The 14,154-nt window shown below is 43.5% G+C and overlaps 1 protein-coding gene across 2 annotated transcripts in view; it reads right to left on the bottom strand.

The window, feature by feature from the left end:
• Positions 1–14,154, bottom strand: part of septin9b (septin 9b) — a 79,606-nt gene that overhangs the window by 58,600 nt on the left and 6,852 nt on the right. Inside the window, exon 1 of one of the 2 annotated variants that reach the window (XM_061678983.1) lies at positions 3,619–3,705. The exons of the other annotated variant lie outside the window; for it this stretch is intronic. Coding sequence (XP_061534967.1) covers positions 3,619–3,640 — 22 coding nt within the window. The 5' untranslated portion in view covers positions 3,641–3,705. Of the gene's footprint in view, positions 1–3,618; positions 3,706–14,154 lie in introns of those variants that run through there. 2 annotated transcript variants of the gene reach the window in all.

Here is a 14,154-nt window from a genome sequence, read left to right as displayed (position 1 = left end):
TTTTTTTATTAATGTGATAGTATTTACATATGATGTTTTTTAATCATTCTAAAAAAAAAATAATAATAATAAATGAGGGGTTTAGGAATATTTACCTGAAATTAATTGACGGAAAAATAATGTAGCTTCTTCTAGAAATGATTTCGACTAATTACAGTGCAATCCCGATTGTATGAAATCCTATTCATTTAGGTTTCTTTATAGTACACAATACATCACGTGTATGCGCAACCAACTTCCGCATTTGGCAAAATGGGTCGAAGCACTTCTTCTGCCACAGGTAACTGGAGGAGCCTAACGGGACAAAATACTTCAAACGTCAACAATGTCTTTTGTATAACCCAAGATGTCTTCAGAGCTACCAAATATGACAGTATCCCATGTTTAGGCTTTATTCTTGTTTACATATATCATATTTGAATAAATAGATGATATCAATGTATTTGTTCGAAGACACCAGCCATAAAGAAAACAACATTTTAGCAAGTTCGTTCATGTAGGCATCATGTAGTTATCGCAACATACACAGGAAGTCCACTCACTTGTTCACGTGACATTCCGTATACGGCAGATAAGCTATGATAGACATAATTACCATGGAGGAGGAGTGTGCTTATATGTTACCATATACTTGTATTATTATATATATATATATATATATATATATATATATATATATTATCCATCCATCCATCCATTTTCTGAACCGCTTATCCTCACGAGGGGTCACAGGTGTGCAAATTCATTCCATTCAAAGTGTCTCGGACAAATTTGAACTGACGTTTCGTGCATGAAGCGCATTTAATGCACTTAAACATAAATGATATGCAATAATGACGTGATTCACAAATTGGCTGCATTTGGATTTTTCTGGATATTTTTGTCTCGCACCTTCGGCACCGTTGCGGTCAGTTGAAGGCGCTCGCCTTACATCACTTGTCACACATACACGCACATTGCTTTACGGCCACATTACTCCCAATGTTTGAATAATGAGCTGCGAAATAAATGAATATGAGGCAGCGGGAGGGCGAAGGCACAAGTGTGAGGCGTTCACCTCGAAAGGATATCCTCTACACCTCTTCTATGGAACATGTTGAACTTCCTTGATTTCCTTCACACTGAGATCACGACTGTTCACGAGACGCTTACGTGGAGGCTGCAAGTCTAGTATGGTGCCTCCATTTATGTTAGTGTGTCCATGAAGACATGAAGTGTGGCTAATGACGGGTCTTTTGGTCTCAGGAACACGTGACTTTAGTCATGTACAGCTCAAGGCAATGTGCAATATGCATGAAAAAAAAAAAGAAGTTAAATCCTTAAATTGTGGCCTCTGCAATATGCCTCAATTAATCCCCAGGTGCTTTCCAACTGAAAAAAAATAATTCCACACCCCAAATATACATAATTTTTCCTCCCTAAGGAATAAAATAGCAGGTGAGAGTTACTTAAAAAGTGGCTGGGAGGCTATATTTACACAACTGCAGATGGGGGGGGTCATCTATTTTTGGGGGGGGGGGGGCATTGATTGAAGTAAGTCAAAACACTCAAATCACCTTTTGTCATTGAAATGAATTGAAACACCATTAATCTGTTTCAGCCAAAAAAATAAATAAATATTTTAATTTTGAATGAGAAAATTAGCACTCTGTAATATTATACTTTATAAGAACATACTGTGACATAATTAAATGAAATTGAAAATAATTCAACTGTTTTTGTCATTTTGTTTTTGTGCCGCTTATTCTGGTGTGCGCACCTTGTCCACCTGGGGGCAGCATATGACAGACATACGATTACCCAATACTGGAGGCTGAGCTCCTCTCTCGCCTTCTCAGTACGGCACTAATATTAGTCATTCTTCACTGAGGATAAAGAATATAGGCCCGTGTGTTTTTCTACTATCAGTCTACATGTTTTGCAGCACCTTTTGTGTTCAGATATTCATTGCTTAAAGGCTAACAACACCGCCACTTAGATGCTAATTGTTAGCCCGAGTGCCTTTGGTGTTTCCCATCGTATGTTAGCATTCAGGTATCACAGGCTATGTGGTTGCTTCAAATACACAACATGCAATCATTCTCTTTGAGAGCGAGGGTGGCAATACACAGCTTGAAGCCTCTTTTGTGGAGAATATCTACTAATTACACCTACCAAACTGCCGCTTGTTGTGAAGTGAGTTGAGTCACCTGCCCCCTACTGCGCTTGCAAGTCAAAGCAAAAATCACCTGATCAACAACTTGTATCTCGAAAAACTCTCATCTCAAGCCCCCAAGGTATTCTACTGCAAGATATTTTACACGATTTGAATTTTTTTGGGGGGGAAATGTAGTTGAAAAACATGAAATTATTTCCTATATTACAAAATGTTCACTTGTACAAATGAATGCCTTATGGTCATCTCTGCACCTGGAGGAAAGCCAACCAAGCCCGAACACGCAAAGTCCACAAAGAAAGACCTGAGCCAAGATTTGAAAAAAACAAAACCTCTCCACTGTCAGTCTAGCCCACTACAACCACAATAATATACAAGTTGTTAGATTAACACATCTTCTGCAGTGTCAGTAAAACCTGAACATTATATTGTGCAAGCGTACTTAATGTTGTTCGTGAGTATTGATGTCCCATTGGCCACATTAACATCTATTAAACAGCAAAGTAAATTTGAGAGTATAATGTTGAACTACAGTCAATACAAATTGAACATATTACAAATATTTTACAAAGCAACCAGTGCTGCAGAAAGTAAGCGCTTCTGGTACTGCAGGGGCGTTGTCATGACAACAGGTCCAACCAGTGCAGCAGCAAAAGAGCAGCACACCGCTTGAAATTCAGGAAGTAGCCTCGCCCGAGAGAACGATATCATGGGAAGAAACGCCCGGGAGAGAAATGTAAAATAATAATCATAATAATGCAAAATATGAATCACGATGGTGGCTACTACAACACTGACACCATGTGGACGTTTCGAACACACGTGACAGACAGGATACTGTACATGTGTCGTTGTCTGGCCCAGTGACTTGAGCTGCTTTACTCACAGCTGAATTAAAAGCCAATTTGTGCAGTGTCACTCAGCTGGACATCCGGAATTAATCTGGCGAATCATCGAGATTAGCTCTCAACGCAGCCTAGGCCGCTCTTCCATCGACCCTCAACGAACAAGCTTTTAAATCAATACAGAGTTCCGGTTTTGATGGCACAAGCAAAACATCCCAGGATCCAGGACGTGCATCATCCTGTCAAAATCAGCTGACATACGCTCGCTCCACTCCGGCCTCCTTCGCATCTTAAAATAAACCATCTGCGTCTGTCACAATGAATCCGATCTCCTATGGAGGCGTGGAGACGTCGCACCGTTCATATATTGACAAGCACAGCCGCCGCCACTCCGCGCGAGGAGATGAAAAGTTAGCCGGTGACAGGCCATCACAGGCGCTTTACTCGGCGCCGCTCTACATGTGCTAGTTATTCGGGGATCGTGTGCATGCGCTTCTTGGGATCTCAGAGGGGAAAGGAAACATCAGCAATAAAGTGATCGGGCCAATCAAAAGCAATCAGGACGACGAACAGACTGGCTCCTCTCATGCGGATAGTTAAGAAATGAACTGCACTTACTGGCTATTCTGGCTCTCTCCATAATTCCACCTCGAACAGCCACTTTTGGTTTTCAACTCTCCCTCCTTCCCTCTTCTCTTCTTCATGAACAACTTCCCCTCTTCATGCCCCGTCACCCGGTCTGCCCCCCAACCCCGCGTTCCACCCTCCCCTCTCTCCTCCCTCCTTTGCGTTGACTTCCTCCAACTTTTAATGTCTTCAGTCTGTCAGGGTAACAACTGACGTCGGCGGGCCATGTGCGACTCATATGGAGTCCCTTTTGTTGTTGTTGCTTTCTTTTTCTTTTTCTATACTCAACACCAAAATGGCTTCCTGTTCACCTTCCGGAATATCCAACCTGGGCTTGATTATCCTTATAGATGCAGAATCATGTCAAGATGTCAATGTGGTTGCTGACCGGCAGCAGTGGATGGATGTTTATGGACGACTGCAGTGTACAGTATCAAAGTATAATACGGTATAGCACCGGTGTGTCAAACTGGTGGCCCGATGGCAAGATCCGGCCCGCCGCATCATTTTTTTGTGGTCCGCCAAAGCAAAACAAAAGTGCTCATTGTGTTCTAGTGTAATAACGTTGAGATATTGCAAGAAATTTTGCTACCAAACCAATTAGAGGCTTCTGATTTAAAAACTGGTTAGTCATCAATTTGTTGTGTATACTGTATGTAATTATATGAGATGAGCATTCAATTAAATGGGTTAACAGTCATAATGGCCCATCCATCCACCCATTTTCTGAGCCGCTTATCCTCACTCAGGTGGCGGGTTTGCTGAAGCCTATCCCGGGCTATCATCGGGCAGGAGGCGGGTACACTGGTTGCCAGCCAATCGCAGGGCGCATACAAACAAACAACCATCCGCACTCACATTCACACCTACGGGCAATTTAGATTTGTCAATTAACCTACCGTCATAATGGCCCTCTGAGGGAATTCATAACAACTACTATGAGGTCCGTGACAAAAATGAGTTTGACACCCCTTGTATAGGACATCGGAACCACCGAAATTCCCAGAAAGGGCCAAAAAGACAACCAAGTACAGTGTACATGACACGCCAGAATTTACTTTTAGAATTACAATTAAAGTCCCTGTAAAGTGAAAATGTCTTCTAAATTGGACACGTAACAAGGAAGAGTGTTGTTAACAATCCTGTCACATTTGAATGACTACAAAAAAGTAAATAAATCACCAAGTGTATAAAAGGAGGCTTCAAAATTGTGAAAAATCAAGCCAGAATCCACAATCAAAACCAGAAATAGAATTTACTGTGACATAGGAACGAATCTGGCTGCTCAATACAATTAGAGCAACACAATGAATTAATTACCACAATGCTATAAAATGCTAATAGGTGATTTATTAATCTGTACACATCTCCCTGTTCCCCTTCCAGTCTGTCAGGCGTCTTCAAAAGGTGAACAGTTCTACTTTAGTTGTAATTTGTTGTGTTATGCAGTGGTTGAATTGTCTTTTTACCTGCACAACAGTTAAGAATGATCAAATGTTACCGAAAACATTGTAACGAATGGTGCTTTCTAATTTTTTATTTTATTTTTATTTATTTTTTTAGATTGACGGCGACCGTTCGAATATATATGTATTTTACGTTAGGTCCTGGGTGAGCTGGAGCAGAACCCAGCTGAATTTGGCCAAGAGGCAGGGTACAACCTGGACTGGTTTCCGAGCCAATCACAGTAGAGCAACTGGAAACGCTCTCAGAGCTACATAATTGCTACGTCGGCCTACTCTGCCCTCAGGCTCCGCTGCATCACATAGCAAAGAAATAGGACAGGGAAAGTTGGCTGGAACACAATTAGTCAAAAGTCACAGTAAAATAGCACTACAGGTATTGTGAGACAATTTTATTGATACACAAAGTAGGATTTTTATCATTGCCTTTTGGTGGATCCGATGTGGCAGATGTTGCCTTTATTGCAAAATCGCCACTCGGTGATTTTTTTCTGTGCGCGTAGCAGATGAAAAGTGGCGATGTCATCACTTTTGTGGTCTCTGTAGCCTCGCATTGAGGAAAAAAAGAGGAAATGCGCACTGACAATAGTATGCAACGAAAAGGAAATATTAACTGAGCATCTTGAAATCTTTCAGTAGTTTAGCAGTAGTACAGAGTAGTAGAAAAATACACCACTGAAGTCGCACAAAACTTTGAAATGGTCGATTGTGAAATTTGACAGCTCAGTGAACCTCAGCTCAGTGAGTAACCAGTGAATAACTCGTGTTTTGCTTTTCTTTGGCTTTTGCGGCCTCTCGACCCAACATAACGTTGGCCCTGCGGAGGGCTAACGTTTCTGTTAATCATGACTAATATCAAATTTGTGGCCAGTTTTTACGATGGCGGCTCGTACCCCGAAAACGTTGGGTCACTCGAATCTCAAGGGACCACTTAATTAGCCCCAACCCCCCCCCCCGGACGAAAACTCAACCATCCGACACTGTTATCTATGTTACTAACTAACCACAACTAACTACTAACCACAATGGTAAGTCATTTTTTCCTATGGAAAAAAAAACAGCCACACTTCAGTGGACTACCTCGCAAGACTGTTGACTTTTTAACGTCAAATTTTGCATCGTTGTCGGAGAATATCTGCAGTGAACATTCAAGCGGAGATCATGCGTAGACTCGCTCCATGACCCGCGAGCACAAGCTGTTTTCGGTGGGAAACACACTTGTCGAAGAAAAAGACACAGCAGCTTCTTGCTTCTTCCTCCTTCCAGGGAACATTAAAGCCAACGTGTTTGAGCCGTACAATTACCGCTCCAAACATGTGGGTGTTTAAGAGTGAATCTCACAAACTGAAATGGTATGAAGACAAATGGAGAAGATCAAGCGAGATTTCGCATTGAAACAAGACCACCCCCACTAGTCTTAAATCCTGGGGCTCATTCAGACATCAGAGCAGTGATGCGAAGCAGAGCAGAGGAAGCAGATTAGGGATTTTTTTAAGCGTGTGCATACGTATTTGTGTGTGTTGTGTGTGTGTGCATATGTGTGTGTGTGTTGTCAAACCCAGATGATGACCGCAGGGAAAGCAGCTCAATTCTCATTTGCAGCTACCATTGTTCGAGTGTCCGTGCCTACAATTACAACAGAAGACTGCTGTTCAGTTACTGCACGCGTGTTTGTTTGAGACACGACTCGAGTGTTGACATTGTCTTTAGCAAGTGTGTGTTGTCACAGTTGCTGGTGTGGCCAATCAGCTTATTGTGCCATGCTGAGATCATGATGAGCTTTAACAAAGAGAGAGATAGACAGGATTTATGCTTGAACACTGTACCACTAGATGGGTCTCTGGCGAGCCGACCCATTTATAAATGGGTAGGCTAATCGTAAATGTACGGTAAGTATGCTAAATCTTTTTGTGAGCTGCCTCATTGCGAAAATTTGTCTGTGAGCAAGCCGTTTCTGAATTGCCAACTTGTGACATAACAGTGGGTGGGGTTTGATTTTGGCGATGTCTCCGCTCCATGTACAACATAAAGGGATGTGCAAATAAACTGAACCCTTTAATTTGGGGCAAGGTGATGCAGAGCTGACTATTCATTCATCTTCTGTTCTGCTTCTCCTCACTAGGGTCGCGGGCGTGCTGGAGACTATCCCAGCTGTCTTTGGGCAGGAGGCGGGGTACACCCTGAACTGGTCACCAGCCAATCGCAGGGCACATATAAACAAACAACCATTCGCGCACACATTCACACTTACGGGCAATTTAGAGTCCTCAATCAACCTACCACGCATGTTTTTGGGACATGGGAGTAAAACCGGAGAAAACCCACGCAGGCACGGGGAGAACGTGCAAAATCCACACAGGTGGGGCCGGGATTTGAACCCCGGTCCTCAGAACTGTGAGGCAGATGTGCTAACCAGTCATCTACCGTGCCGCGAGAGATGAATAAATGAGTGAAAATACAGAGGGGGCTTTTAGTCATATTTGTTAAAACTGTCAGTAAGACCTAGCAGTACAGTACATGAGATAAATAATCAGTGAAAAAAATTATCCCTCTCTTGTGCCAGCTTGTGCCTCCACTTTGATTTGCAAGAAATCACCATGGTCGAGGGAAACCAACCAATCAAGAGATAGAAGGCATGACAGACGAAGTGGCAGCCATTTATTACGCACTCACAGGCACAAACCTGCGGCCTCGCACTGACCTATTTATTACCTTGGGCTTCAGGAGCTTTGCTCAAACTAGGGTGTAATTTTCACCTCCGGAAAATAAAATAAATGCCCATCTCTCGTTTGCCAACAACTGGGCATAAAGACATTAGAAAAAATAAAATTTCCAACTAATAACACTCCATTACAAATACGTCATGCTACCAACTTAGCAGCTGTGGCTAACGTCAACTTGTTTACAAGTGCTAACGCTATCTTAATATTGCTAGCTGCTATTTTGTTGAACCTGGATACGCATTCTCTGTGACTATTTATCATAACTACACTGTTATACAGCTTTGACACATGGGAGTGGCCAATAAAGTGAACCTACATTCATATCTTGCTAACAGTTTTAACACTGCAACATGTGCACCCCCAACAAAGACCCCTTTAACAGACAGTAAAATACGGCGGTTGCTCACTCTTGTAAAAGACGTAATTCTTACTCCCTCTCACATACCTTTCATCACTTGTACGCTCCATCATCCCAACCAGATAGCGGCACTTACTAGCCACACGCACAGAATGGAATGGTTATGAACACCCACTGACAAATAGACACGCACATATACATTCAACTCACATGACTTGACAACATATTCCTCATGGATGAACACACACACACACACACACACACACATATATCATGAATGCACTTTCCCACACATACGCTAAAGATGTAGCCTATATTTTCAGTCACTGAGGCATATGGTCATGAGGGACAGACAGTCACGTGTGTTTGTTCACTCATGCAAACACACACACACACACATCCTCCCCCTAAAAAGGGCTGCGTACCACACACTGACTAAGACTGGATGGTGGGCCCCGGGCCGCACATTCATGTAAGCCGTCACTTCAGAGCACAACCTACAGCCTAACGTGTGACTCCAACATGCTATATTTAGTTATGTAAGAGTGGAACAAAACAACAACAACAAAAAGTCACCAGCACGCCAGCGCACACTTAAGGGATGTCTGCCGGCGACTGATGCACAATGAAGAAGAAGGAAGAGTGGGAAGAGGGTGAAACATGAGGTGGAGGGGCAAGCAGAACGAGCATTGGAAGTCCTGAAGGACGTTAGTGGGGGGCCGACAAAGTACTTCATCCTCGGGACATAAGGGGGCAAGACGTGGAAAATCGTAAATGACTGTGTGCCAAGCATCCATCCATTTTCTTTATCGTCAATAGGGTCACGGGTGCAATAGCCCCGGGCATCCACTGAGGGATGGGGTATCCAAACGGGGTTTTGGGGGCATCAAGAGGCAACTGCCTATAGATTATCCCGGCCAAGCGTTGTTAATAGGCACCCAAAAATGAATTGGTTAGTCATTTCTTTTGTTAACCGGGAAGCTAATTCCTGGTTCTTGGAGATTGACACAATGAGCTCTATTTTCAAGAATCTAAATCCAGCGCTGCGCATGGCGCAACTCTGCGAGGAGGCGAATAAGATCCGGTATTAGTAATTTCGTGGACCATCTTACATCAGCCCATTTAAAAGTGGGACGTCTGCGCTGGTCTGGCCGTGTTCACAGCCTACTTCAGTCCTGTCCAATCAAAGAGGCTCCTCTCATTGCCTTTAAAAGCGGCTCAACAGTCTCACATGGAGACGTCTCTATATACGGAAGAGAACGCAGAGATCCGTGTGTGACTGGAGCATTGTACGTTAGCGGGTACCCTAATTAAATACAGAATGAGCTGGTGAAAACCACGGGCGACTTAAATATGTGCACGGACCTCATGCATCTATATGGCCACCAACGATTGTTTGTGTTCCCCCACCCAATAGCTGTGTGCTGGCCAGCACGTGGGATGCTTAATAAATAAATAATGTGTTCATTGAATTGATTTCTACAACGATTAAGAGGTTTGGATGCCCATTGATGAAACAAGTCTGGCGCTGATACGCCTAGCTTGGCGCAGACCGGTCAGCCAAATTGGCAAACACACGTAGCGACCCTTGCGTTTGCACGGAAATCAAGTAACGTCAGTTTTTACACTCGACCGCAGTTACGGCGTCAACGAAAATAGAGCCCACTGTGTTGGGAGTAGACGGACAACGCATATTTCTGCTCTAGACCGTTTGATCAGAACAGAGCAGCTTTAAGAACCAAACTTGTACAAGATCTGATGAGGAAAGAAAGAGCACGTGCAGCGTGATGCGGTGCAGCCAGCCACCGTCAGATGACCTCACCAGAGCAAGATCCCTGCTCACCTCCCCCCGCAACCCTCTTCCGCGTCATCGCCATACACCGCCACGCACGTGCTGCCAAAAGAAAGAGAGGGAGGGAGGGAGCGAGCGAGCAACGGAGGCGCTGTCCTCCTCGTTTGCTCCAAATCCAACCTGGGGCATGTACAGAGGACGACAAAACTCTTCACATCACTCATCCACTGAAAGCCAAATTTAGAGACTGACCCTGTACGCTCATGACTGTGTTCCCATGAGGAAACAAGTTCTTCATTGGCTTCACAATTCCTTTTGGTGCTATTATGGCAGATTTATACACAATCTGGAATTGGTTTTGATGAGACATTTTCCTAATTGAACATGATGTACCATCAAAAGTCAGCCCAAACGCAATTCAGAAAGTGAGTGCACCTCATCTGAGTAATCCAGGAATAATGATTCTGTCGCTATTTCCCAGTCAGACCTTCCACCTGACTGACGACAGTTGCACAATTCCCCATTTCGGGTCAAAACCAGGGATAGACCACACCATGAGTTAAAAAAAATAAATAAATAAAAAAAGCCAAAAATAATAATAAATAATAGACCCACCACAGCACAAAGAGCCAAACATCAAATGGATGGACACAGAAACTCAGTCACACTCTGAAACAATTTTGCTTGCTTCAAAATTAATGGCAACTGTATGGCAATGTGTCATAGTGGGCCTTATTAAAGTTCTGTGACAGATACTTTTACAATGAGGGGGTTTTGGCAATGATGGATCGCCCCATTCACTGACTAAACCCGTGCATTTTGGTGACAAAGAATCTCTGCACTTTGGTTTCCAGCAATTGGTACACAAGAAGTTAACAATATACGTAAGTATTATTGTAAAACACAATATATATACTGTATTGGTATGGCCTGGTGGCCGATCTCGCTTAAACTTAAAACCTGGAAACTTTTTTTTTTTTTTTTCCGTGAAAGCTTATGTGCATTTTTGATTGGCTGTTCCATCCGGGATGTTGCGACGTGGTTCACCAGCGATTCAAATGCTGACTCGCAACAAAACCAGTGGCCAACTGTCAGCCAATCGTGAAAACTCGTTGCTGGACCCCACGCACTGCACGACATTTCTGTTGGTTTCGGCCACGTTGTTCGTTGAACTTCATACACCATGCATTCAAGTTGATGTTAATTGGAGCAAAAACACAAATGGTTTCGGCCGCGTTGTTCGGTGTGCTGCAGGCCTTAAAGTAGAGACGACAAAAACATTCACTGCCATTGACGGCTTTAGAAGTCAAATATCCATGTTAACTGGGAGGCCTGGCAGTAAATGAGTTAAGGAACATTGATATTCTGTATTATAATGATAGGAAACATGTATGTTCTTGATGCGCAACAGCTTTACTGTGAATGTTGAAGAAGAAACATGAATAACCAAGATAATTACAAGCAGCCTTTCGCAGAAACAAGTAAAGACATTTCAGGGCTCAAGTCAGCAGGGTGAAGAAAGGCCACATCATTGTTTGTGTTGAGTCAGCAGCTGGCACCGTGTCCAGTCTACGCCGAAGCCCAACGAGCCAATGCTGGGAAATATACAAAATTATAACCAACTCATGAACTTGTTATTGGCTACACGCTCTCACACAATACAAACACAGTGCACACTCATGCGGCATATCTAATCAAATCCAGTCGGAGGGGATAAAAAACGGCATCTTTTTAAGCCACAACTATAGGTTCTTCTCTTCCACTTTGCTGACAATTGAAATCCCACCATGAGGTCAGTTGGACCGTCGAGCCAGAGCGTCGGTTCATCACAGCATGGCCGTGCTGCAACTGACATATTTCTCTCGCGCCATACGGTAACCATTAGACGCAAAACGGAGCTGGCAGAAGACTGCGTAAAACCTCACTTATAAGATTGAGTAGATTCAGTATGTTATTGAAAAGTAGGCCAACACCATTGTGGACATTGTCACAGGCCCAGTTTGCGTTGGTTCACAATGATCACTGATTGCTGTCATCCTTCGCTTTAGCAAAAAAAAAAAACAACAACAACCAAAACATTCTCATGGCACACAACCAAACAAAGATGTCTTGCCATGTCAATGTATGGATATTCAACCAATTTCTTGTGCTAATCCTGTTCAGGGCCACGAGTGAGCTAGAGTCTATTCCCTACAGTAGTCGCCTGTGAATCGCCGGGCACATATAGACAAGCAAGCATTCGTACTCATATTCACACCTGCGGACAATTTAGATTCCGCAATAAATATAACACGCTAACTTGGGAATGTGGGAGGAAACCGGGGTACCCGCCGGAAAACCACACAGACAAACACCAGACAAAACCAGAACGTTTGACTGTGAGGCAAAAGTGTTCACCACTTGTACGGCGTGCTGCGCTGATATTTTTTTTGCTCCATTACATTTGGTAAAACCAATCCAATGTAGGGAAAGAAAAATTATATCCATGCACAATACACAGTATCTGCTTTCACTCACCACCTGTGAAGGACGTACAATAGTTATCGTACGATCGTATCGTAAGTACTATAATACAGGAAGGCAAAAGCCCGATCTTTTGAATGTTGGACATATTTGGTTTCACTTTATGTTTAGCGTTTTGACCCGGGCCAAGAAAATTTGCCACAATTAGCCCAATAACTTTAAGACCCCTGTTTTTGATTTCAAAAGATCTTCACCCAAGTAAATGTTGATTCTCAACGATCTTCACGGTAAGTCCGGATGAATCGTTGAGATTTTGAGAGATACACATTCCAAGATGCTTGTGGTAGCGTCATGATTTAGGTCAGTGCTCTACCGGTTGCCAACTGGTTGTTACCTAATAGCAGTTCAGACCTCTGACAAGGCTGAATAATCCCAAAGATGTCCATGTGACTTGTTTGACCGTGCAAAGCCTCCTGTTCCATTCCAGCCCTGTTGGTGCAACGCCATCTGATGAATTTTCTTGGTCACTGCCCACCCTTGCCACCAATGCAAGTGGGCTGTAACAGCAGAAAGTCAGAATCCGCCCCTCCATGAGCATCGTCGCCCAATTTAAAAATGGATCCTTGCTCGACACATGAGACACCCATCCGCAAAGTTTCTCGAAAATCGGTTGCATAGTTTATGCATAATCAAACAACAAACTAACCAACAAACAGTGATCAAAACATTTTTTTTATAATTGCGCAGAGCTGACGCCGCCATCTCAATTCACCGCTTTTAATTTAAAAAGTCAGTGTTCACACATCAATCTTGAGTCTTACTTTTGTAATCCCAAACCTCAAAGTTTAGCTTGCGCCTACAAAAATTGCCACATCAGCACGAGGCCCCACCGCCTTCACCTCCAACTCTGCAAATGTGCCCAAAAATGAACGCGGGATGATGATGGAAAAAGGAAGAGAAGAAAGAGAGAGTTCCTGTGGCTCCTCGTGGCTCCGGAGCTCTATAATCAGCATGCCAAGCCCCTGATGTCCAAATCCACCACTTGGACCCCGACAAGCTACACACATGCAAAAACACACACGCTGCAGTTCGACACATGTGCCCGGGGGCGCGCACACATGCACAGTAAGCTCTGCAGTCATCTCTGCTCATGTGGAGCACGTCCACAACAGATGGTTTGATGAGCGTGACAAGGAAGTGAATCAAATGCTGCGACCTCGGCAGTGACCGCATCGGAACCCGATGGAATACCCGAGGGAGACTACGTGAAAACACGAAGAAGACGAGGTTTTTTTTATTCCGATGTGTATGATGTATTGGAACTATCCTCAAATATCACAGTACGACACTAGGTGTTAGGTTTCTGGACAGATGTTTCTCCTGCTCCTCCCATTTTGAAGGTCACAGCTTCTGCTACATCTGATCTAATTCCTTCTTTCCCCCCGGGGCAATGATCTTTTTTCCCCCCTTTGTTCGCGATGTTGCTGTTGTTCCCGGACCACCGCGATCTTCGTTTCCGTGCCAGAACTTCCATATTGGATTGGAACTTTCAGGTGTTCATTCTCAAGTTCCTTTGGCATTTGGACATCCAGGTTTTCCATTCTTGTTGTTACAAATGTGGATCAACTTGACTGCAATGAGAAACGACCCAAATTTATGGCAGCTTTCAGTTTCAAAGTATATGCATAATGAGCTTGCCAAAAATGAATCATAATACATGATTTCCAT

The sequence above is a fragment of the Phycodurus eques genome, chromosome 6, assembly GCF_024500275.1.
Source record: "Phycodurus eques isolate BA_2022a chromosome 6, UOR_Pequ_1.1, whole genome shotgun sequence".
Lineage (NCBI taxonomy): Eukaryota > Metazoa > Chordata > Actinopteri > Syngnathiformes > Syngnathidae > Phycodurus > Phycodurus eques.
The sequence above is the reverse complement of the archived record's forward strand: the minus strand, read 5'-3'. Positions and strand labels throughout refer to the sequence as shown.